This window comes from Mercenaria mercenaria, chromosome 13, assembly GCF_021730395.1.
Source record: "Mercenaria mercenaria strain notata chromosome 13, MADL_Memer_1, whole genome shotgun sequence".
Taxonomy (NCBI): Eukaryota; Metazoa; Mollusca; class Bivalvia; order Venerida; family Veneridae; genus Mercenaria; species Mercenaria mercenaria.
This window is the reverse complement of record NC_069373.1, coordinates 68,302,029-68,328,855: the sequence shown is the minus strand read 5'-3', so window position 1 is coordinate 68,328,855 and position 26,827 is coordinate 68,302,029. Positions and strand designations below refer to the sequence as shown.

General features: G+C 36.4%; 2 protein-coding genes across 2 annotated transcripts; both read left to right on the top strand.

Moving 5' to 3' along the window:
* Positions 1 to 1,055: 1,055 nt before the first annotated feature.
* Positions 1,056 to 15,031, top strand: LOC128547780 (proprotein convertase subtilisin/kexin type 5-like). The gene is made up of 3 exons (XM_053520960.1): positions 1,056 to 1,181; positions 13,002 to 14,919; positions 15,009 to 15,031. The coding sequence occupies exons 1-3, from the start codon at positions 1,134 to 1,136 to the stop codon at positions 15,029 to 15,031; spliced, it is 1,989 nt and encodes a 662-aa protein (XP_053376935.1). The 5' UTR covers positions 1,056 to 1,133.
* LOC128547994 (uncharacterized) lies at positions 14,966 to 22,944 on the top strand. Its single transcript, XM_053522171.1, has 2 exons — positions 14,966 to 15,545; positions 22,294 to 22,944. The coding sequence occupies exons 1-2, from the start codon at positions 15,120 to 15,122 to the stop codon at positions 22,405 to 22,407; spliced, it is 540 nt and encodes a 179-aa protein (XP_053378146.1). The 5' UTR covers positions 14,966 to 15,119; the 3' UTR covers positions 22,408 to 22,944.
* Positions 22,945 to 26,827: the final 3,883 nt, after the last annotated feature.

The window sequence follows — 26,827 nt, the reverse complement described above, 5'->3', positions numbered from 1 at the left end:
AACATACCAAACTTTTCCTCTTCTCTAGTAAAACGCTTAACGTAAACGTTATCTCTTTGACTGACTTTTACAACGTACAAAAATAAATGGCTTATTACATGCATTCGATCTACATCAAAATAACCTTCCAAAAACAAGTTATTATTTTTTGTTGGGTTTAACGTCACACCGACACAATTATAGGAAGACCCCAGATGCCCCTTCGTGCATTATTTCATCACGAGCGGGAACCTGGGTAGAACCACCAACCTTCCTAAAGTATCATTGGTTTTTTTCAACTCACCTCCATAAAGAGAGGGAGTGTTCACAGGCCGATGAAAGCATTGTATACATGTTTTCGAAAGTAAAAATTACTCAAGATTGGACTGCAAAGTATATTTATTTATTTCACTCGGGCGTTGAATTCTTCATGTAAAGAAGCCATCCAGCTGGCTTTAGAGGTGGCGCTAATAAGCGGAACTATTCTAGAAATGTAAACAAAGGAAGGGGATGAACTGATCGTTTTGTAGTTCCTCTCAAAGATAGATATACTTTTTATATATGCAGGTCGATTAACAGAGCAAAAGCGTTTCTTGTATTAAGTACAACTAATGAACCTATGTCCGAGCGCAGCTAGACATGTTACAATAGGGAACAGAAGAGCAAATATCTCTCAATACAGTTTAAGGAAAACGGATAGCTTGCTGATGACGTAAAATCGTTAAACCTATTTACTACTAGTTTTATGATACCATTTCTACTAATATAATGCACTTCAGACCTGTATTTTCAAGTTAAGTTGTAGATCTAAACATGATTTATTTCGTTCTGGGATATATACATACTGTTTGTCGTTAGACCATAATGCTGTAATAGTAATACTTCATATCATTATGTTCAAAATACAATATCATTATAATCGCAAGAGTTATCTTACAGAAATAAAGAAAAAACTCTTCACAAATACGAAACATTTCGTCCTGATATCCCTGTAATTTTGCCCTCAGATCTGTTACCGATTCTCCTCAAAAATCATATCTTCGTGAGACCCACATCTCTAAGCGTGCCTTTGCAAGGTCGTGAAAATGCAGACAGAAACGAGCAAAAACTAAATTAACAGTGACACTGATAACGTTCTAATCCGTTATTCAAGTATGAATTGGAAACTGTTTCTGCAGATAAAATCAATCGTGTGCTTAACGGTGAGTTAATTTTTTGTTCTTTTTAGATAAAAAACATTTTTCGCATTGCAACATTGAAAACTTACAATTCTATTATTGCAAGATGCCTGAATTTTTCTGACGTTTTAAGCCTGGCTCGGAAAAAATCGAAACACGCCTGAAAGGACACAGTTAAAACGATGTTCATAAAATCCTTTAGTTATTGTAGAATAATCGTCGTTTTGAATAATAATAAATTTTCTTACATTAGATATTTGGTTTTCTAGACCATGTTTTTGTAATTGGAAAACTGGAATAGTTTCAATTCATTTTGACGTTAGTCCTGGTTGTTCATTTACTATATCAGTATGGCTTTGGTTGCTAGGTGCCAGATCATTATCCCGCTTGTTGCTAAGGGCCATATTACCATCCAGGGTACCAGATCACCATCCAGGTACCGGATCATCATGGCGCTTGTTGCTAGGTACCAGATCATTATCCAGGCCATGCGTTGCTAGGTGCCAGATCATCATCCCGCTTGTTGCTAGGGGCCATATTACCATCCAGGGTATAAGATCACCATCCTGGAGGGTTCTAGATCATCATCCTGGGGCTAGATTACCATTCGGGCGCCTTAGGCCCCTCTAATCTAATTTTTAGTCAAATGACCAGGGTGCCAGATCACCATCCAGGGTGCCAGATCACCATCCAGTACGGTGGCATATGTTTTTTTTACCAGTAGACAATAAGTTCGTAAAAGAGAAAATGGAGTGATGACCTTCGTGTAGGGAAATTTTCAGAAAATCTAACGTCCCAGTTCTTGACATGAGGTTTTCGGAAAATGATAGCTTGAAATAGCGCTGGATTTTCTAGTATCGTAAAGAAAGCAACACTTAGCTAAGAAAGAGAAAAGTCTCGTTCGGAAGCTAAATGATTTTTTACAATAAGTTGTTGATATCTCTTGTACATATACCAACTGAGAACAGTCATAAAACCATCAATAAGCCGTGGAATAGAGGCTTGTATTGAAAAAACGATACTGAACCAAGTCTTACCCAAATAAAACCTCTTTTCCTACGATTGTAAATTCTGCCCCAAAACAAGAATGACCTATACTATTGAATGAGACATAGAACAAAAAATTCTACTTTCAAGTGAATAAATTATTAAACCCTGAAAGTTGCTCATTTTTGAACTATTTTTCAGCCATTTTTGTCTTTATTTTCAGTTTCAAATTAGAAGGTTTACAAAATCATGTTAAACAAAATTTAAACTTGCATTTATTACGTATTGAGATAGGCTATCTTTGTTTTGTGAGGATGTATTTTTTCGCCTTAGCATAAACACAATACGAGGCCTGAAAGTTTTACGATCTGACGGCACTTGTCGAGAAATGCTGTGTCATGTTTTGAAGCGTGTAAATTTAAAATTGGTGTATTTTCTCTGCTACACATGCACTTATCCAGACGAAAAGAAATGTCATTCACCGACATAAAATGATATATACCTTCAGTATTTAATCCATATTCATTTTTTACAGTAAAAAAACTCATAAATTTATACAGCACCAAACAGGAGTTTCCTATACTTTCATTTTGTTTGACGTGAAATCGAGTACACACATGTACATATTTTGTATGTACTGTAGTGTAAAAATATCCAATAATAAAAGACATTTATCAGTGATAATTTTCTTAATCTTTAATAAATTAATTTAATGCACCGTAGCTTTGGTCGAAACTACAAATTCTAAATACAATTTAAATCTACTTGGTATTTTGAAGAAAACAAAACAAAACACAAATATCGGTGTTTTGCTTTTCATCTTGTCTCTTCAGATTTTAAATATCAACTGATGTCGATGTACTGACAGTGGCCGTATTTATAGGATTTTTTCAAGGTCACCATGCCAGCTTGGTTTCTGTCATTAGAAAAAGACAGTCATCAAGGGTCTTGTCTTGTATTATTTCTGCCAAAGCAAACTACGGCAGCACCACGTAAATTAGTACCTTACTCAGATAATTCGAGTAGCAGTGAAGATGATGAAGAAGAACTAAAGAAGCATCGTTTTTCATTAACTAAAAAGAAACAAATATTAGCTACTAGAAAAGAACGGCGTGAGGGTTTAGAAGAAAAACGTAAACAAGCAAGGCAATATCAACACGATGAGAAACGACACGATCTGGCAAGCAACTACTTTAACATTACACCCAGAATGGAGCGAAAATCAAGAAAATTCAAGACCGTCAAGTAAAGTGTTCGTACGATGTTACATTCAAACCCTATGACCAGCCGTATGATTTTACCTACGAACTATTCAATGCTATGGTAGACAAGATGAAAGAGGACTGCCAGACCAAGCCAAGAGATAAATAACCGGCCGCGTCATACCAAAGACGTAAAAATGGTACTAGTAGCTTCCTCGCTTGGCGCTCAGCATTAAGAGGATAGTGCTAGAACTGGTCAGCCCGGTGTCAGCATAATGTGACTGGGTGGGGTATCATGTCACGTGCCTACGGCGTGATATTCCAGTGAGGCAGCACTATAAAGTTGGGCATTGTGCTCACTGCTACAAGTAGACATTGTCGTTTATATGACTGAAAAATTGTTGAAAAAGACGTAAACCCGAACACACACACACACACACACACACACACGCACCATGAGAAAAGGGAGTAAAGTGATACACGTATACCACTACGGAGGACATTATGACACCATCACTTCAATCAAGGAATTCTATGGACATGGTTATTATTGTGAATACTGTGACATTGGCTATAACAATCTAGAACAGCACAAGTGTAAAAACATTTGTCAGTGTTATTCAACGGAACTGTATGAACCTGGCAGACAGGTGAGTTGTAGTGACTGTAGGATTACCTTTAAAAGTGTTGAATGTTATCAAAAGCATAAACAAATCACAGGTTGCAAAAAGAAGAGTATTTGTGAATCTGTATGGCAATGTCAAACATGTCATAGTATGTCATGTTCGTTTAGGGTCTAAGAAATGTAGGTATTGTGAGGAAATTGTTGGACCTAATCATGATTGTCACATACCAAAATATGTTTCGCCTGAATCTGAAGGTCCTTCAGATTACATCTTATTTGATTTTGAGAGCCGGTTCGATACAAGTGAGCACATACCAAATTTTTGTTGTGCTCAACGTTTTTGCGATGAATGTGTCAGTAAAGACATAACGGAACCGTGAGACCACTGAACCCAGGGAAATGTTGTTTTGGGGCGATAATACCGTGGCTGAATTTTGTACTTGGTTATTTAAACCCACCCACGAAGGATTCACGGGCATAGCTCGCTCACAATTTTCAAGGGTATGACGGGCAGTTTATCTTGCGGTATATTGTCAGTCATACCACAACCAAACCCGATATCATCATGAATAGAAGCAAGCTTATTTCCCTCAAATGTAATGGACTCAGAATGATTGATTCCTTGAGCTTTCTCAGTATGCCATTGTCAGCCTTTCCCAAAACGTTTGGTCTAACCGAAATGGCTAAAGGATATTTTCCACACTGGGCAAACAAAGCTGAATTCCAGAACTATGTGGGATTTTACTTAGACTCAGAGTACTATCATCCTGGCGGCATGAAACCCGAAGCCCGTGAAGCCTTTTTAGAATGGCATCAGGAAAAGGTCAAAAGAGGTTCCATCTTTGATTTTCCAAAGGAGATGGAAAAGTATTGTCGATCAGATGTAGATCTTTTAAGGAGGGGTTGCGGTGAATTTCAACATCAGTTAATGGCCATCCTTTTACCGAATATGTCACTTGGCTCAAGTCTGTTATTGTGCCCACCGCAAAAATACATTGCCAGAAAAGAGTTTGGGTATCATTTCAGATGCAGGATATCCAAACAAGACCCGTTATTCTATTAAAGGTGTAAGATGGTTACAGGCTGAGGCAACTATCACAGGAAAGCCCATTCGTCATGCATTAAACGGTGGGGAAGTCCGTATAGGTCCCTATTCTGTTGATGGGTACAATGCAGAGACCAACACCGTGTACGAGTTTCTAGTGTGTTTCTTAGAGGTGTTATGATTCGAAGTCTACTTCCTTGGGACGGCCAAAAGACTTTGAGAAAATTTGACAAGCCTGCCAAGAAGAGATCTGTCAAAACGCCATCAGCCAAGAAACGCAAAAAGAGATCTGTCAAAACACCAGCCAAGAAACGCAAATCACTGTTGAAAGTAAAAATACAAATCAAGAAATCGGACAAGACCACAGGGAGTACACTTCCAGCACCCATGAGGAAACTCGATGATCGGTTTGTGACTGTAAGACATAAATCTTCACCAAGACAAGACTCGCCTTTGAGACCACTCAGTCGAGTCTCTGATGTGATTGATCAGACAGCACCAGTCAGATCTCCTCTCTCACCTATCAGTATCATGTCTGGATTTCAAACTCCAAGTCCCATGAAATCGAGATCCAAGAGTACCACCCCACATTCTGTTCTAAATACTCCCAAGTCAAGATTTGATAACGCGGTGGTGCATCAACATGATGGTTTAACCTATTTGACTCCAAACGGTAAATGGACTGTAAGCAAATTAACACCGGGAAAAACTTCGTTCTCGTCTCCGTCCCGAAACTCAACCCCAAGATCATTTTTGTCCAGTACTTCGTCTGGAACTCCATCTTGGGCAAGCTCGCCTTCTTCCTCATTTACAGGGTATCCGATAGGAATGTTGGCCCGATTTTCACCACTGAATCGACAAGTATCTACGCTTAGGTCTGGTTCGATCAATGATGCAGCAAAAACAGCCTTTGATGCCCTGTCGCCTTTAAAAGCCCAAGTTTTCACAGAAACAACATCCTTTGTTGTTGGGACAGTCATGAAGATGGCATGCAAAAGAATGGCAAAACGTAAAACACCATTGATCAAGAAACATGGGGCAATGATGTAAGCTTTAGGCAAGGCACAACCTCAGTTTAGGAAAAAACTAATCCAGGAAGCGCCTAAAGATCTAATCAACTGTGTGGGAGAGTGCTGTCAAAATGTTTTAAAAGGGAATGTATCTCTATCAGAGGCTCAGAAGCGACAGTAGCATCCAAAGCGTCAACAACTTCGGGACTTGGCAAACAAAAAGATTCCGATCCAGAAGAAAAAACAAATTTTAAATCAGAAAGGAGGATTTTTACCACTGTTAGCTTTAGCGTTAGCACCTGTGGTCAACAACAATCTTGCAAGATTGATAAAAATATGACGAAGATGGCCATTGTTCCTTTTAAAATGCTGGAAGAGATGAATCATTGGAAAACAGAGCAACAACAACGTCCAAGATTACCACCAAATCCTAACATCACACAAACATCAGAGCTGCAGAAAGACATGGAGTCTGTACTTCATCGAGAGGATTTGTCTGAAAGTGAAAAAGCTCAATTATACGCGCAAACGTTACAGAAATTTCAACTGGCTCATAAAAAGGCAGTGCAACCGTCATCAAAATTTCAGCAACAACAACAGCAAACTGTACCAACAGAGACGAAGCCTGAGACTTTGCACGATCGTATTATTGATAGTGTGCCAGTAATCATGCGTCGTAAAGCCAAACGTCTTCTTCAAATGCTGGAAGACCATCCGAGCATGAGTTGGAATGCTCAGCGAAATTTAGAAGGCAACGGAAAACCTATTCCTGGATCTAATATGATTGATTTAGTCAACGATGTCCTCCGACTACGTAAAGGATCCAACCAAAGAGGATGGCAAGAATTTTCTCGAGGTCTGAGAGAATCTAATGTCCCTCAGGAATATGTTGGCAACAGACAGCGCTGGTTATGGATGCAGAGAGACGGGTCCGAGGATGAAGATGATGGGGATGAATTTTTTGAGACCAGTTCCTACTTACTACCTACACCACCTAAGTCTATAAAACGTGAATCCAGAGCTTCAACGTCCCAGTCTTGGGAGGCTTATTAACATGGACAGTAAAAAGAGGTAGTGCTTCATAAAATTTACTACGATCCTAAACATCCTGCAGGAGTTTCGGGTGTACAAAACTGTATCGGTCAGCTCGAAAACAGATCAAATCTTGATCTTTAGATCAAGTCAAATCATGGTTGCAGGAACAGAAAACTTACACGTTGCATAAACCTATTCGTCGAAAATTTAAAAGACGTCAAACAAAGGTGGGAGGTATTGATCATCAGTGGCAGGCGGATTTAGCAGACTTACAAAGATTAATAAAAGACAATGATCAGTTTCGTTATTTGTTGTGTGTCATTGATGTGTTTTCAAAATATGCTTGGGTTGTTCCAATTTATAATAAAACAGGTCAAACTTTGATTCAAGTGTTTGAGTCTATTTTAAAAACTTCATGTCGATCCCCAAAGTCCTTGCAAACTGACAAAGGGTCAGACTTTAAAAATAAAGACTTTCAAAAGTTTTTAAAGTCCAAACATATTCATGTTTTCACCACAGAAAATCCTGAAACTAAAGCGAGTATTGTTGAAAGATTTCAAAGAAGTTTGAAAAGTCGCGTGTGGAAGTATTTCACACATGAAAAAACGCGACATTACATTGATATTTTAGATGATTTGGTTGATGCCTACAATCATAGTATTCATCAGAGTATTCAAACAACACCCGCATTGGTCACTGAAAAAACAAAACCTGAAGTATCACAATACTTGTATGGATCAAAAACAAAATCAAAACCTATCTCGGTCAAAGTGGGTGATTTAGTTCGCATCAACAAAACAAAGCGAACTTTTGACAAATGGTATCTCCCAAACTGGACCAAAGAATTATTCAAGGTCATTCACATTCACCGTTCTTACCACCAACTGTTCAGTTAGAAGATTTGGGTGGGGAAAAAATTGAAGGATCCTTTTATTTGCCTGAAATTCAGACTATAAAAGACAAAGACATTTACGAAATTGAATCAGTCCTTGCTCGTCGCACAAGGAAAGTGGGTGGAAAAAGATCAAAGAAATTAAAGTTCATTGGGAAGGTTATCCAAAGAAATTTGACAGTTGGATTCTAGAAGGTCATTTGGTATAAAAGACTCTACATTTTGACAGGATGTCTCAGTCAGATTCGGCTAGCGTGGAGGTGAAAAACAATACTACGACGCTTTCTAAAACTCGTGAGCCAAAAAATCGTCTAACTTACATGTCACAGATTTTTGCCATTTATTTTGTGTTGGTGCTTTCCATCATTCAACTCTGTCTGAAATCTGAAGATAGGATTTGGTTAATTCTGCTCAGTAGCACACTTGGTTACATTTTACCCACCCCAGGTTTAAAATTCATAAAACAACCTACGTTGCAAAATCTATCTATTGGTCAGCAGCGATGAATTCGTTTTACATAACGGTGCTTAGTAACAGCTCTATGGGCATGTTTTCTAACAATACCTAGAGTGAATTCAGGACAAAATTACCAAACCCTTTCATGTCAATAAAGATGATTATCAAATGGCTTTGGTCGAACTCCTCACTCCTTCACAAATTGTCAATGTGACAAAGGAGGAATCTCAATTTCAAATTGTTACAACCCATGTTAAACTTGGCAAGGAATTTAATAAACTTCCTTCGGACATGTCTAAGAAAATCAATGATCGGTACACCTTTCATTGCTGCATATTCTTCCCCAGAGCATCTCATGAATGAAATCGACAATGCCGTTCAAAAAGAACTTGATGACACTCTCCATAAACTGTCCATGGTGTTTCATATTGGTTATTCCAAACCAAAGAGATGTATCAAATTCAATTCAATTCGATGGGTGTACATTTCCATCCTAGATTATTACTTAAGCTAGGGGGAGAAAGTCACCATCTGGGAGATGTTTATCCAGGGGATGAAATTCCATTTCCTTACGGTGTGGATTTGAATGTTGGCACTAATCATTTATTCATTTATTCTGATCTGGCAGATATTACTTTTCTTGGAGGTATTGAGGCACCAATACTTCGTGTGGTTCCATTTGAACCGAGCAAGAAAGATTCAAATCATGTTCACGAAGATTTTGCTAATTTGCATTACGTCCCAATCTCCAAATCCAGTTTTGATGAAATAGGTATAAATACATGTATAAGGGGTGACACTGGACAAACCGTTCAGTTTGTTGGTGGCAAGTCTATGGTGAAGTTGCAATTCCGAAAGAAATCACGATGTATCCCGTGTATCGTGGTGTTCCACGCCAATATGGTCATGGACTTGGGTCTATCTTCAAACCTGCTATCAAAACAACTTCTCCTTTTGTAAAACCCATGGTTAAATCAGCAATTAATGCCCTCAAACATGAAGGCCTGGGTGCAGGCAAGGATATCATGTTAGGGAGAAGTCCAAAACAAGTGTTAACGTCTCGTGGAGAGAAGACATTAAAGTCTATTGGAAAAGCAACAGCTTTATCCTTGGGAGAATCTTTGATCAAAAGTATAAAAGGTTCAAAACTAAAGTCTCGTCGTCAGTCTTTATCTAAACCTCGTCGAAGAAGGACGTTAAGACGTAGTCACAGAAGGTTCAGACATTCTAGACCTCTTGATATTTTCGACTAAAAATATGATGCAACACGGTACCTGTGTAACTGTACCTCCAACCACGTCAGCCATGCAAGATGGACAATGGACGGAACATTACCCGATTTCGGCTTTGAATACTAGTAATTCAGCTCCCATCGAATTTATTATTCCTCCACAAACAGAAAAATGGACTGATCTGAATCAGTCATTTGATTTGTTTGTTTGATTTGGGTTTAACGCCGTTTTTCAACAGTATTTCAGTCATGTAACGGCGGGCAGTTAACCTAACCAGTGTTCCTGGATTCTGTACCAGTACAAACCTGTTCTCCGCAAGTAACTGCCAACTTCCCCACATGAATCAGAGGTGGAGGACTAATGATATCAGACACAATGTCGTTTATCAAATAGTCACGGAGAACATATGCCCCGCCCGAGGATCGAACTAGCGACCCCGAGATCCGTAGACCAACACTTTTACCTATTGAGCTAAGCGGGCAGGCTGAATCAGTCATATTTGTACATCAAATTCAAAGTGTTCAAGGCTGATGGAACAGATCTGGAGGCTGCCACTGAAACTTCTGTGGTCAATATTTTTTTCCACAGTATGTTCAGTAGCATTGATCTATATCTGAACAATAAACTGATTTCGAGCAACTCGCACACCTATCCGTACAGAGCCTACATTGAAAACCTCCTGTCCTACAACAAAGAATGTAAAGAATGTAAAGACATACAACTGCGAGCTTTTGGACTCTGGGATAAAGATACAGCTACTCATATGCAGGATAATACACGAGCTGAAGCTAATGATGGATGGAAACGACGCAGAACTCGTATTGCCGAAAGCAAATCCTGTGAAGTCATTGGAAGATTACATCTGGATTTATTCCTACAAGAGAAATACCCTCAATGGAACTGAAATACGCCTCAAGTTGAACAGAACCTCCGCAAACTTCTGTCTCATGGGTACCGCCGAAGGAAATGTTGATATCCAGCAAGTAAGATTCAACGTGAGAACGGTTGAATTACTTCCTGTGGTGGTCAACGATTTGAATCAGGCCATTAGTCAGCATAACATGAAGATCCCGATACGACGCGCTGTAGTGAAAACATTTACGATCCCCGATGGACAGAAATCTAAACTTGATGATCACTTGTTTCTTGGACAACTTCCAAAACGACTCATCATTGGTATGGTGAGAAATGCAGATATGAATGGAGACCACAGCACCAATCCGTTTGATTTCAGACATTTCCATTTGTCTAACTAGAAGTCAGTATCGATGGGACAGTGTCGACCAGATTTTGAAAATGGAGAATGTTTGCGATCCTACATCTACAAGTCACTCTACCAGGCAACAGGAGCTCTTGGACTCAATCGGTCGATTGGATTGACTATGACAGAATATAAAAGTGGTTACACTCTCTGGGGATTCTATCTCACCGCAGATCAAGGTTGCGAGGAAGGTCAACTTCACCCTATAAAAACGGAGAACCTGAGGATAGATCTTCAGTTTGCACAAAAACGTCCTAGCGTCGTGAACGTGATAGTGTACGCAGAATTTGATACTCAAATTAAAATCAACGGGTTGAGAGAAGTCGTCACAGATTATTAAACATGGATGGTCATACCTATGCCAGAAAACTCAGAGAAGATGCTGAGAAAGTGAAATATCACGAACCGATATTTAAAAGAAAACTGCAGAATATGCGAAGCACCTTAAACGATTGTGTTGTGGCAGAACTTCAAACACTCATCTCCGATGAAGTGGATAAGAACTGTTTTGGATGTCAAGTGGATCATCCCAGTCAAATACAGCACCAACTGTGTTTGTTCACATCTACGGACGAGTGGGTGGAGTTGTACATTGAAAAAGCTCTTAATCAACCTAATCTCTACAATGTCATGGAAAAGTGATATCCAATGCATGGCAGTGAGAAAGTACAAGCTCTACATATGTGGGTAGATATAAGGGAGAAGTTATCAATCAGATCCACGGGAAAGCTGGATGAGTATATGGGCAGAACGAGTGAAAGACGCCTGGAATCATGAATACCCATGAACTTCAATACATCTTGGATAAATCGTTTATATTGAGAACACTCAAGGGAGAAGTGTGCCCCAAGGAGCATCTACCTGATTTGCTTTGGACGCTTTAGCCAGAGGATATGATTTAGAGACTATATTGACTACCAAATTTCGTTTAGAGCCAAGATATTGGAATCTCAATGACAAAGATGTTGGAACTTGGTTTAAACAATTCTATGGACTCTTGTATGCAAAAGCTAAATCACTAGCTAAACCTGAACATAGTCAGTGTTGTACAGCAGATCAATCTGATAAACTTGCTTTAGCTTGTTTAAATTGTGATAGATTATGATTATTTGTACCTTGATGTTCTTTGTTAATACAGTTACTTGTTCAATAAAATAATGTGTACACAAAATATTCTTGTTTTGTTAGTTTTCCCTATCTAGGGGTTGTAGTAAAGGTGCCATAAACCCATCCCTCAAAAAGACCAGAGGTCCTGGTCTTTTTTCAACTTAGCCATGTAGATCAAATCTCATTGGCTAATATATTGATTCTCTATCCGGTCCGCGCGATCCCCATATAAGCAAGTACATTGGCCTACATTCCAACATTCGTTCACAACGGAGTCCATTGCCGAGCAAATTGAGGAGCTGCAACAACTCGAAGCTAGAGCTGCTGTTCTTCAAAACAACATTCAATACGCTAAGGAGGGAAGAAGAGAGGTGGAGGGACACCCAACGAAGAACGAATGAGGCGTTAAAGATCATCCGATCCTTAAGAGATAGAGAACAGTGGAGACCGGCAGAAAGGCAGAAAATGGAGGAGAGATACATGGGTCGGCGCTACGTCAGGGTTGTTAGGGTTCACCCCTATGTCCAAAGGGCCCCTGCTGATAGCATCACTGAGTAGAGATGCTACTCAAAAACACAACGGCCCTTTTCAGGGCAACTCCATTTCTTTTACGAAAAGAAAGTACCTTTTCTTATTGTCTACTGGTAATTTTTTATATTACCCTAAATGGTGATCTGGCCCCTAGCAACGCATGGCCTGAATGATGATCTGGTACCTAGCAACAAGCGCCATGATGATCCGGTACCTGGATGGTGATCTGGTACCCTGGATGGTTATCATCATGCTTTACTACTTATATCTTATATATATAAGAAAATGATTTAGTAAATGAATAACCAGGATAAATATATATATATTAAAATATTAAAAGTTACTCCTGGACAAGTATATAATAAATAAAAAAGAAAAACATCCAATGGGTTTTCCTCTTTATATATTTTTGTCTACCGACCGGTTTCATCTATATCATATATATATATATTTACTTTCAGGTTTTTATTCGACGTATTTCTTGTAACGAGCATTGCAGTGAGTATGACATTTGTCCTCAAAATAAGCCATTTTGTTCAGAGGCTGGGTGTGTGTTTGAATGTCCGCAGTCATTTTATGTCAATGGGACAATTTGTGTGTCAACATGTGGCGACTGGTTTGTAAAAGATCGGCTTTGCTTACGGCAGTGTCCTGATAAATGGCACGCGAGAGAAACACTTAAATTAGTCGATGGACTAGTGTATATGGAAAAATACTGCACTTCGTCATGTAACAGTACAGAATATTTATTTGAAAATACTTGTGTTCGGGCATGTCCTTTGAGCAATATTTATATAAACAACCGCGTATGTAGCTCTCATTGTACAAACGATAACTATTTGCTATCAAATTTTTCAATCAATTCAATTACATACCATGAATGTGTTGGGCAATGTCCACATTTTGTCGATGACATTTACTGCACAGATAAATGCGGCGATGACAAATTTGTATTAAATTCCACTTGTGTAGACAAGTGTTCAGAAAAATATCCTCTGATTTCAGATAAAGTTTGTGTTAGTACATGCCCAGTTACTACAGTGTACATAGAAAATAACGTGTGCTTTAGAAATTGCACAAATGAAAAACCCTTTTATACGAATAAAACTTGCACTAAGACATGTCCCCAGGATTTTTATCTCACTATCCGTAGCGGAATCGTTTTCTGTGAACAAAAGTGTCAGACTGGAGAATATACGTATAAAAACACTTGCTTAAATTCATGCGCGGATGATGGCAAAAGAGATTTCTATCTATTTTACCTTAATCAAACGTGTGTAGAGGAATGTCCCTCGAATTACCTTTTTCAAAAGTACGAATACTATTTTGTAGGAAGCTGTGTTGCGTCTTGTTCTAAGGATGAGTTTATTTACAACCGAACCTGTGTCAAATATTGTCCTGGAGACACTTTTTTGATTAACAATAAATGCGTAAACAAATGCCCGGAAAATTTTCCTTACATTTGCTTAATAGGAAAAGGTGGGAAATGCAACGGAGATGGTCCTAGTCCAAATGCATTATCACAAAAAATATGTATGTCTAGCTGTCCGAAGAACACTTTCATTTTTGAAAATTCCTGTGTAGCAAAATGTCCGATATCCTATCTAGTATCCGAACAAGAATGTGTACCCGAATGTCCGAAAGGCAATCCTCTTATTCAAAATAGAACTATTTCATATAACACATGGACACGATGTTTCTATTGCTATTCGGACTGGAAAACAACTATTCAAACGGACCAAATCCTGGAATGCGTTTCTGATTGTCGTAAAGGCATGGTGATTTTGAATTCTACATGTGTCTATGAGTGCCCGTATAATTACCGTTATATCGAGAATGGAACATGTCGAATAAACGCATGTACAACGAAATATATGTATAATGACTCTTCAAACATGATATGTACAGACTCATGTGAGGATGAATTCTTTATTTACAATAACACGTGCGTGAAAGTGTGTCCAGATAATGTCTTCATAACAAATAAAACGTGCCATTTAGATACATGCGAAACAAAGTACATGTACAATACATCTACTGTGATGATTTGCACAGAGGACTGCACAAAATACGGATTAAGCAATAACAATGTTTGTGTTGAACAGTGCCCTTTCTACGTCGTTAATGATACATGTGTGCAAACATGTCCGAAAAGTCATGCCTTCATAGCGAATCAAACTCGCAAAGTACAATGTGGTTATGAACAAAAGAACTGTCAGAAAATAATTAGTTACAACGAATGTAAAGTAAGATGTCCGGAAACATTATATATACACAAAGACCTGTGTTTAGATATATGCCCAACATCACATTTTGTTTTCAACTGGACATGTGTAACAATATGTCCACCGTCGCACCCGTTTCACCAACAAGTAGATGGTAAAGATAAACAAGTGCTGACGACAGATGTACAATATTTCAATGTTTGTGTTAAACAATGTACTTATCCACGTTATCTTCTTGACAAGACACACTATTCATGTGTGGATAAATGCCCAAACATAACAAGATACATACATCTAAATGTTTGTAACGCAGATTGTCCTGAAGGAAAACTATCAAATGAAATTGCGCAAGGAATGGAATGCATCGAAAACTGTCCGTCTAAAAGATTTCGTTTTAATAAAACATGTGTTCCAGTATGTCCGAAAAATACATACAATTTTAATAATTCTAAATGTGTATTTGAATGTCCATTCTCGCAGCCTTTCGGACTAACAAGCGGAAACTGGCGCTGCATTAGTAGTTGCAAAAGCTACGAACTATTCAAAACCGGGCGGTGCATTTTTGACACAGAGTGTAAAGAACCGTACTTTGCTTTTGAGAAAACGTGCATAAAGTCATGCCCAGAAGGCTATTACTGGTTCAATGGATGTTTCAAGAGATGGCGTGAGTACCCCGAAACAGTTACCATCGTTCTTTCAAGTATATTAACTGTTTTGGTAGTATGGTCTCGAACAGCGTTGATAGAGCATTTCATTGTACTCTCAATGATACTTTTTAAGGTAAAATTTTCTTGCGATATTCTATTGTCTTGTTTGAAAGAGCTTGCGACAATATTTTATGGAATATTCTATAACATAATTTATACCAACAACTAGGACTTCACAGAAACTATTAGGAAACAATTTATAAAATTGTTGTCAATTGGATGCACAATATGTCATAAGTCACCATTGCTAAATCGTGTTAAGGATGTACGAGCGTTTTGAATTATGTTTCCTCGAATATTTCTTTGTTACAAAATTAATGCTAAATAATTGAAATATGGCTAATAATTAACCAACCAGATTTTGATTGTTGCGGATTTTTTTCACCCTTATTTTTTAGCTGTCATTTGCCTAAAATTGATGTAAGATGTACAATGGGGCAGGTGTCGGTAATTTCAAATACCTAAATTTGGCTCTGATATTTTTTCTGAATGTTATATATAATCATAAGCTACACCTACTTTTTATTAGCTTGGAAGTATGAATCAAGCAAAAAATAAAAACAAAAAACTAAACTCGTCAAAACTCACCAGTTTTTAAAGTTTTTTTCTCTAAATGTATATCTAGGATGTACGGTGACCCCAACATTTCTTCTTTCCATTTTAAAGCATTTTATGTGTCATTTTAACAGTAAAATATTATTAAAATTTTACAGAAAATTATTTTTTGTAAATTTAAACATGTTTTTTTTCCATTGAAAAAAGAGATTTGTTAGTGACATTTATGCTTATATAATACTGATATCATCTTGTATTCATAGTAACCTGTAAGACCTGAAATCTATATTACAGCAAGTGAGATATTATATGTTTCGTAAAGTACCCCCCCCCCCCCTCCTCCCCATATTTCAATTTTACTTAATTCCAGAAATGCTTAAACGGTTGGTGAAGAAAATGCCCTATAAAATAAAAATGAGTGCGGTGATCTGTGCTATTTCTGCTCTTATTTGTCTCAGAAACTAATTTTCTTCAAGCTCACGGAGTATGAAAAAATTCTTAACTGTAGAAAAATCCTTAATGCATTTATATTTATGTGGCACCGCTAAATATCGCAACCACTGTTAAACGTCGCAAGGTTGACGTTAAATATCGCAATCGCTGCTAAATGTCTCAAATTCATAGCCGCTAGTTGTCGTACCTTTAACGCAAAATGTCGCTAGAATTTTTCAACCGATATGTGTCGCAACAGCAACGTTAAATGTCGCACAGCAAATGAAAATATATAACTAAGGTAAGTTCAATAGTCTTTACAACTTAGATATTACTTGAAATGATTTTGCACCCGAGTTAGGATTAGATAACTGCGTGCGATCATGCGTGAGTATGTGTGGATTACGAGAAAGGCTTAGAAAAGACATACTGTTCTGAACTGCATGTTTGCTTTTCAATGGCGTCATACATACGTTATTGATTTGATATTTAAAACTTTGATCTTCGACGCGGTACTCGCCACAGTACTTTAATTATTTCAAGTCTAAACTATGAAATCCTACAGAGTCCTGTTTAGCTCATGTGACATTTATATGTCGCGCGCCGTTTCGCCCGTCATATCATGTGTCGAGCGTCGTGTCGCGCGTCGTTTTGTCGCGTGTTGTATCACATGTCGTGCGTCAGCCTAGAAGAATAGACAGTTAACACACAACTGAAAGCAGAACATCTTATCTTGAGTGCACGACATTTTATTTTGATCGCATGACATCCTATCTGGAGAGCACGATATCTTATCTCAAGTGCGCGACATCTCATCTCGTGCGCATGACATCTTATTTCGAACACGACATCTTATCTCGAGTGCACGATTTCTATCTCGGGCGCACGACATCATTTTACCTCAAGCGTACGGCTTCTTATCTAGAGTGCCTGATTTCTTATCTCGATCGCACGACATCTTGTCTCGAGCGCCCGACATCTTATCTCGAGCTCACTACATCTTATTTTGATCGCACGACATCTTATATTTCGCCTGTCGAGATAATCTAATCAGAACGTAATAGTGTTTCCTAAACATGCCATTTTCAGAAAATTTTCCCACACGATACCAAATATAACAAGGCAGTCTGAAAGACAGCTAAATCCCCCGCCACTGCTATGGATAGTGAAAGGGTAAAACCTTTGATTTTAGCTGTGACCTTGACCTTGAACTGACATGGCTGACTCATGAATTCTGCACAACGTCTTGATGAGGTGATCATTTGACCAAAGTTTCATGAAAATCCTTCAAGGGGTTTAGGAGATACAGAGCTGAAACCTTTGACCTTCAGTTGTGACCTTGATCTTGAGTTGACATGGCTGACTCATGAGTTCTTGATGAGGTGATCATTTGACCCAAGTTTGATGAAAATCCTTCAAGGGGTTAAGGAGATACAGAATGAACACCAAATGGAAGGCTCAGACCTTCGACCCTTAGTTGTGACCTTGACCTTCAGCTGGCATGGTTGACTCATAATTACTGCACATCGTTCTGATGAGGTAATCATTTGACCCAAGCTTTATAAAATTCCTTCAAGGGGTTTAGGAGATATAGAGCGGACACGAAATGGAAGGCTCAAACATTTGACCTTCAGTTGTGACCTTGACCTTGAGCCGACATGGCTGACTCATAAGTTCTGCACATCGCCTTGATGAGGTGATCGTTTGACCCAAGTTTGATGAAAATCCTTCAAGGTGTTTAGGAGATATAGAGCGGACACAAAATGGAAGGTTCAAACCTTTGACCCTAAGTTGTGACCTTGACCTTGAGCCGGCATGACTGACTCATGGCTTCTGCACCTCGTCTTGATGAGGTGATCATTTGACCCAAGTTTTATAAAATTCCTTCAAGGGGTTTAAGAGATATAGAGCGGACACAAAATGGAAGGCTCAAACTTTTGACCTTGAGTTGTGACCTTGACCTTGAGCCGGCATGGCTGACTTATGGATTCTGCACATCGTCTTGATGAGGTGATCATTTGACCCAAGTTTTATAAAATTCCTTCAAGGGGTTTAGGAGATATAAAGCGGACACAAAATGGCAGGCTCAAACCTTCGACCTTGAGTTGTGACCTTGACCTTGAACCGACAAGGCTGACTCATGGGTTCTGCACATCGTCTTGATGACGTGATCATTTGACCAAAGTTTCATGAAAGTCCTTCAAGGGGTTTTGGAGATATGGACCAGACACGATTTTGTTACGGACGGAAGGACGGAAAGACGGAAGGACGGACGGACGGAAGGACGGACGCAGACCATTCCTATAATCCCTCCGCCACGGCGGGGGATTAAAAAACGAGGATCAAAGGTTGAACGTCCAGTCTGGCTCATTTCAGTAAAAGCTGCTACAAAATGTATTATATTGATTCTATATGTACCAGTAATTAGCATAAAAATAATTATTTGTATAACATTAACATGTTAAGTGTGCTGCAGGCCCTAAAAAGAGTATTTAAGAATGTATGAGAATGACTTCTGTCGGGCTTAAGGCTAACATCACATTATTTTACTATTGAAAATTCAAGTTTATTACATAAAATCAAATTTAAATGAAATACACAAAGAATTGTAAATATATGTCTTAGTTTTGATAGGATGTGCGACATATAGCGCTGGTGTTTCGACATATAACGGTGGGCAAATTCTTGCGACACTTAGCGTTTAATGTGCGACATATAGCGGCAGATGAATTTACGACATTTAGCGGTGGTTGCGACATTTAACGGTGCCACACGTGTGTAGCCAATATCCAATGAAACTGCCAATTAATCAGGGAGAGTAACCTGACATCAAACTTCCATATGTAACATTACACCTGTAGGTGGTAAAATTTACTTTCGAAATATTTAAATGGTATATATAGATTATTCCGCCAGGTACAAGTTTAAAATATAATATCAGTGCTGAACTGAAAATGATGAACAATCTTTTTATTCAACCTTCATTTTTTGGTGAAAAAGCCGTTTATAATAGAACCGTGACTACACGCAGAACAGTGCGACTTAAATTCAATGCGGATACTTTTATTGTTTAGTTGAGATAGGAATTCATGTCAAAGTTTGAATGTATATTGTATCTAATACAGAAATATACAATGTATTGTTCGGTCACTTTTTGCAAATGCGAATCGCTGATTGGAAAAGAAAATTAAGTACAGAATCATGATGTTTAACATACCATAACCAACAAAGTAGTTTTAAACGATGTGTGATATTATGTTGTTCATGCAACAATATGAAGAATTTTACTAATATATGATCATACTGTTCAATCTGGAATTATACCCGTGCTCGCAGACGAGGAGTATTTGTGATGGCTTTTTATGGGTGCAATGTATGTCGTAAATGACGATTTTGTCCCGAAGTTTCCATTTGCAAAATTTTTTATTTCTAATCTCTGGTCTGGCCCATAATAATTGCATCAACTTTAAAACCACAAACGAGAAAAATAAGTTTCATAAGAGCAGGAAAGAAATCAAAGCAGAAAAGAAAGCAATTTTTGTCGGACATCACATGGAAAATTCATATTCGTCTCAGTTTGATGTTTGATGAATGCTCCAGAAAGAAAACGTTTGAATGAGCGTGTTTTTTTTCCCATAAACTCTAAAACATGTGAATGTGCATTTCTCAAGCACATATGGCTTACCAATATTATTTTAAATGTAAGCATATTCTTATATTTTGTTGTGTTGCAATAATTACCGTTTGCGTAATAATATTGGCAGTTGCTGCGCAAATGTTACGCTCAAATAACCAATTTGCGCGTTTTGTAAATCGCAAAGGGCAAACAGTAACCATTTGCGATTAGCACAACGATTGGTAAAATCGGGCAACCTTACATTCGTTAAACGCACAAGGTTGCGCGTTTGGTAAATCAGTCTGCGTTAAAGACATACCGATTTTATCTTCCGACAAACTTTCATAAGAGGGCCTTTCATATAAAATTGTATAGTGATAACAAAAACTATCTTTAAAAAAGATGGTCGGCGAATTGAAATAAGACAAGAAGTTTATGCGATTTTCATATCATTTGTGATATTCTAGCAAATAGCAAAACTAAACACGACACATTAACAATTTAAATGGTTCTCTTTTATTTTTTCACAAAGGTTTCGTAGGGGTGCAATTTTGTTTTGATTCTTTTACGCCGAATAATTACAGCAGTGGTCTGGAAAACACTTCTCTTCCTAGAAGACTTTAAAATCGATCGGCTAATCACACCCTTATTCATGTAATACACAGACGTATTCAGCTATATAATATTATGTTGGTATTTGAACAGGTTTTTTATTATATTTATTAAACTTACTTATCATTTTAAGATATATCAATATTTCTGCTAAATATACTAAGCGAAATACAAAATTATCACATTCTTGCTCAGTGCATAATAAGCGGAGTCCTCTGTCCACAAATGACCTCGAGAATTCTCAGCCTGTGAAATAAACTATCATTTCGATTAGATACACAACTAAGTCTCTATCTATACTGATAACAACAAATTTAAGATCTGCCCAATGGTAGAAAAACCTGCCATGGCTCATTAGCTTTGATTTATTACTTGAAAGATAAAGAAATGAAATATTATCAATTTAAACCAAGGGCAAAACTTGGTTGTTTTTATCCAACAGAAACTGAATTGACAGTCATGTAATATACACATGTACAGCTGATAATGAGTGACCATCTTAAATCAGAACAAAAATCTGAGACTATAGACAACTCACGGGTACAATGCGAAGCCCTCGAGTGACGAATCTACACGCCTTTCAATCAATTAAACATTTGACGGGTAATGCGCACGAAAATATCGTGCGCAAGTTCTGATACACTTCAATAAATCGGATACTCATAACTCTTAACCTACAATAAATACATTTATCGGCATCCCAGATGTATTTTATAAACACTTATTATCCTTAACTGTTTAATGCTTTTAAAGTTTAACATTTAAAACTGAAATAGTAACACACAAATAAAATAGTAAATCGTTACAGGTACTCTTAGCATTTTCCATAAAATCCTGTTAAGGGGAAATGGGACAGTTGCCTATTTGTATATAGGCAAACATTTTCCTACGAGCAGAATTTCTTTAAACTTTGTGCACTGACTGAGAATATCATATGTACCCAGGCTTGATCTTGAATTATCTGCCCTTGAAAATCAGAAAATACGAAAAAAATATTCTTTGTATTACAGCATTTATTTGAACAATACTGATATTATCATAATTCTGTAAGTATGAAATTCCTAGATCGGACAACGAACGTTTCATAGTTTTTGACCTGCCTTGGCGCGGAGTTTCCTTTTGTTGCATCTTGCAGCAACTTTCGTACTTGTAGTTTACTGTTGCATCATGGACGCAATTAGAGGAGTTTTACTAGACAGTACACATAAGAAATTAAAGAAATGATCTCATTAAAGCCAAGATAAGAAATTCAGAATAATATCCCAGAGATCGACACATTATTACCCTCTTTCAAAAGTGAAAAAACAAACGGGATATGTATGTTGATTTAAAATTATAGCATGGACTCCAAAAGATAATGAATGCATAAACTATTTTATATAGATAAGACTAAAACTTTTATCTTTATCAATAATTTGTTTGAACTGCAAAGTGCAGTCAGCCTTTAAAAAAAATAAAAAAAGTTAAATGATCGGACATGTGATTTATGTTGTCTAGAAATTCTTATTGTATGCTTTTAACTTACATTGAATCTTATGTCATAGTTGATTAGTGAATACGTACAGTAACTGTTATTTAACCATAACTTGAATTATCGCCTTTTCAGACAGATGCGCGTTGCACGATTGACAGTGCTGAGAGCGATGAGGAGGGATTTGAGAACCAAAATGAAGACGAACAACCTTTGCTGATAGAGTTGGATGAAAATGAAGAAACTTAGTTTTAACAGATTTAATAAACTGAATAGATTTTCGATTGCAAAGTTTGACTTGGATTTAAATGGATATAATGCCGTTGTGTGTTTGACATTTCTTTTGTCCTCGATCACCATCGACGTAACCCAGATAGGATCATTTTGACTTAGTTATATCAAGATAACTGTCCAGGACGATATGAAGCGCTATTACTGTTTACAAGAAATTGAATATATTCTTTAGATGGTCCCAGAATTTATATTTGCGCGGAGAATACGACAAGATAAAACAGACACTGGTCTGTATGTTTTATTATTGAACTAATGTTTTTCTTCTTACTCTGACTAATATCTTTTCTTGGTTTAAACATATGTATTTATCAAGATATATATTACCTATAACATACATACATATAACATTCATACAATACAAATATCAAGACAAGTAAACTGAATTGAAAGCTGCTAGAGCTTATAGTAATTCTCTCTACTACATAATAAGTATCGGTACAAGGTTATGGCGGTTAAAATTGATTATAATAATAAATCTCGACCAAAGTTGAATATGTCCGTTGATTACTATGATTGTTATAATAAAAACGAAGCGTAAGTATTGACACGAAACAGTCTAAGGAAAAGATTAGAACATCTAGAAGTAAGTGAGGTTGTTAGAGGAGCGATATTAGAAGGTCGGTGATATAACTGAGATTTACAAAACTTCAGTCAAAACGTTTTGATTTCTCTATGTATGTGCGGACAGCGTGGAACATATTTTCATTAGAGTTGTCCGATAAAGATGTATTTCCAAACAGCAAAGTCTTTAGAGAGGCAGTACACTGTACGCTAACGGAGTTAATTAGTGGTACTCTGATTGTATCATATTTTCTGCAGTGGAAAAAGAAATGTGTTGTTGTTTCCCGCTCTCCGCAAGTGCGCAGAGGCGATGGAATCATATTTTTTGAGAAGAGGTCATCAGCAAGTGAGCTACAATTTGTACCTGAAAAGAGAAATATGATGGCACATTGTTGACTGGCATAAAGAGTTGTCTTTTAAAGGAGGAAAGAGTTAGCGCGTTACGAAGTGATATTGTAAGATCATTAAAGACTCTAGTAGAAAAAAATAGACAAGGAAAAAGAAGAAAAACTTACGAAAGAAATAGAAGACCTAGAAGATAAAGTAGTTAATGTGACTGATGACACAGAAAACAATAAAATCAGTTTAGAAATAAAAAAACAAGAACTTGAAAAACTGAACGATTCAAGAATAAATGGACTTTTAGTTAGAAGCAAAGCAATAAGCATTGAAGGGAATGAAAAAATTCTAGATATTTCGCAAGTTTAGAAAAGAAAAATGCTGAGAGGAAAAACATATTCAAAATAAAAATTGGAGATGCTGAAATAAATGATCAAGTCGAAATTCTTAAAGCTGAAAAATCATTTTATGAAAATTGTATTCAAAACGATCAAAAATAAAAACAGATTATGACTTCTTCAATCAGCATATAAAAAAACTAAATGAAAATGAAAAGGAAACATGTGAAGGGTATTTAACTGAATATGAGTGTTTAGAAGCTTTAAAAGAAATGAAAAACCAAAAGAGTCCTGGTTCAGACGGGATTACTAGTGAATTTTATAAAGTTTTTTGGGAAACAATTAAAACACACTACGTTAAAGCAATTAACTATTCCTATAGAACAAAACAACTAACAGACCTACAAAAGCAAGGAATTATTACATTACTACCAAAAGAGGGAAAAGATACATTATCTTTATCAAACTGGCGCCCTATAAGTCTCTTAAATGTTGATTATAAAATTGCAACTAAATCAATAGCGAATCGTCTTAAAAAAGTTATAAATTCCATAATAGATAAAGCTCAAACAGGATTTTTGAAAAACAGATACATCGGTGAAAATATTAGGTTACTATTTGAAACTATGGAATATTTACAAACTAAAAATGAACAACCCGGCCTACTACTGTTTACAGATTTTGAAAAAGCTTTTGACAGCATCGATCATACTTTCATGTTTCAGTGCTTACACCACTTGAATTTTGGTGTCTCTTTTATTGATTGGGTAAAATTATTTTACAACGATATAAGTAGCGTAGTTATAAATAACGGAAACTTGTCCGAATCCTTTCCAATAAAGAGGGGTGTAAGACAAGGATGTCCATTGTCATCTCTGCTTTTCATAATATGCATTGAATTTTTAGCAAATTATATCAACACCGATAATTCTATTAAAGGAGTGACGATCAATGGTAAAGAAATTAAACAAACACTTTTTGCAGATGATGCAACCTTCTTAAACAACGGACAAAGAAACTCATTCGAAAAACTTATTGATGTCATCACTAATTTCGGAAACATATCAGGACTAAAACTTAACTTCAACAAATCAACAATTTTAAGAGCGGGATCTTTAGTAAATACAAATATGAAACTGTGTAATGATAAAAAATTTAATTGGGCATCTGAATCGGCAAAAACACTTGGTATGACATTCTCGAACAATATTAATAAAAATGTAGACCTTAATCTAGACCCAAAATTAAACAGCTTTAAAAACTGTTTGAAACAATGGGAGCACAGAAAACTAACATTACTAGGAAAAATTACAGTGATAAAAACCTTTGCGTTACCGAAGCTTATATATCCCTTTACAGTTTTACCAAGTCCGTCTGAAGAAAAATTAAAGGAAATAATAAAGATAATGTATAATTTTATATGGAACAATAAACCTGAAAAAATCAAAAGAGATGTACTACAACTTGATTACGAGAAAGGAGGACTAAAAATGATAAATATTAAGTGTTTTTTGAACTTGATAAAAGCCTGTTGGATAAAACGATTTATGTGTAACAGTGAAAGTATAATTTGGGGTACTTTCTATAATACAATTCTAAAACCAGCAGGGGGAAGTTAGTATTTGAATGTAATTTAAATGATAAAGACATTGAAAACATATGTAAAAACAACACATTTCTCAAAGATGTTCTTATTGCATGGCATACCATTAAGAAGGTTGAATTAAATGACATAAGTGGAAAACAGATAATCTGGAACAACTCTGACATAAGGAATGGGAATAAAACATTGTATTACAAAGAATGGTATGAAAAAGGAATAAAATATTTAGAACACTTATTTGATTACAGGAAAAAAGATTTTTACTCTTTTGAACAATTCAAGTATTTATACAGTCTAGAAGATAATGAATTCCTAAAATTTTATCAAATTATCACCAGCATTAAGCCGGATCTAAAAGAATCACTTAAAAAAGAAAACATTATTTACAATACTACAGACAACCTGCTTAATAAAATTCAAGCAGCAAAAGCACTAAACAAATTACTATACACCAAACAATTAAATGTAAAACTTAAACCAGAAATAAAATCAGAAAAGAAATGGGGATCTACTGTTGAAAACAATAACATAAAATGGAATAAAATTTATGGACAAATTTTTAAAGCAACGATAGACACAAAAATTAGAAACTTCCAGTATAAATTTTTAATGCGAATAGTTCCAACAAATAAATACTTGTACAAAATGAAATTGTCTAGAACAAACTTATGTGATTTTTGTAACATGCAAGTGGAAAGTATAGAACATCTATTTTGGGAATGTAATCATGTTCAATTTTTGTGGAATAGACTAAGTAACTTTCTTGCAGAAAAGGGAATATCGTGCCTGTTCAATCTAGAATGTATAAGTTTTGGCACTGTGCAAACGGGGTTAAAAAGCAATACCATAAATTTCATGATTTTTTTGATGAAATATTTTATTTTTCAAATGAAAAATAGACAAAAGGTTCCCGTATTCAATCAGTTTTTATCCTATTTAAATATCAGAATTTGTCTAGAAAAAGAAATAGCAATAATGCAAAACAAAATTGATTATCATTTAAAGAAATGGTCTTTCTTGAATCTTTAATATGCATCCTTACCACGTACATCACTGAGACACATGAAAAAAAATGAAAAAAGAAAAAAAAATATTTGAAATAATCTATTTCAAAGGTAATCAAGAGCGCACATGGGTATACTTTATATTTTTTTTTTCTCTACTTTTATTTTATACAGTGTTAACTTTCTTCTCAATTTAAGCGTCTTATCATGCAAAGTGGATACATTTATTTATCTTTTTTGACATACAAAACGATTTTATAAACAAAACTGAAGGGGAAATAATTGCAATTGTTTCATGTATCTCAAAGATATTATTTCTGTTTTATTATTATTTAGTAGGTCTGCAGAATTGTACAAAACAAGTGTAACGTGTTTGTATGATGTATGTCATAAAAGAGAAAAAATAAATTATATAAAAAAAAAGACTCTAGTAGTTGAAGGAAGAAAAGCGTCATAGTATTGTGATGTTCGTGCTCTAAAATCCTCATTGTTGTGCAGTCGGTATGTTTCGTTGTGAACAGAGGGCTGAC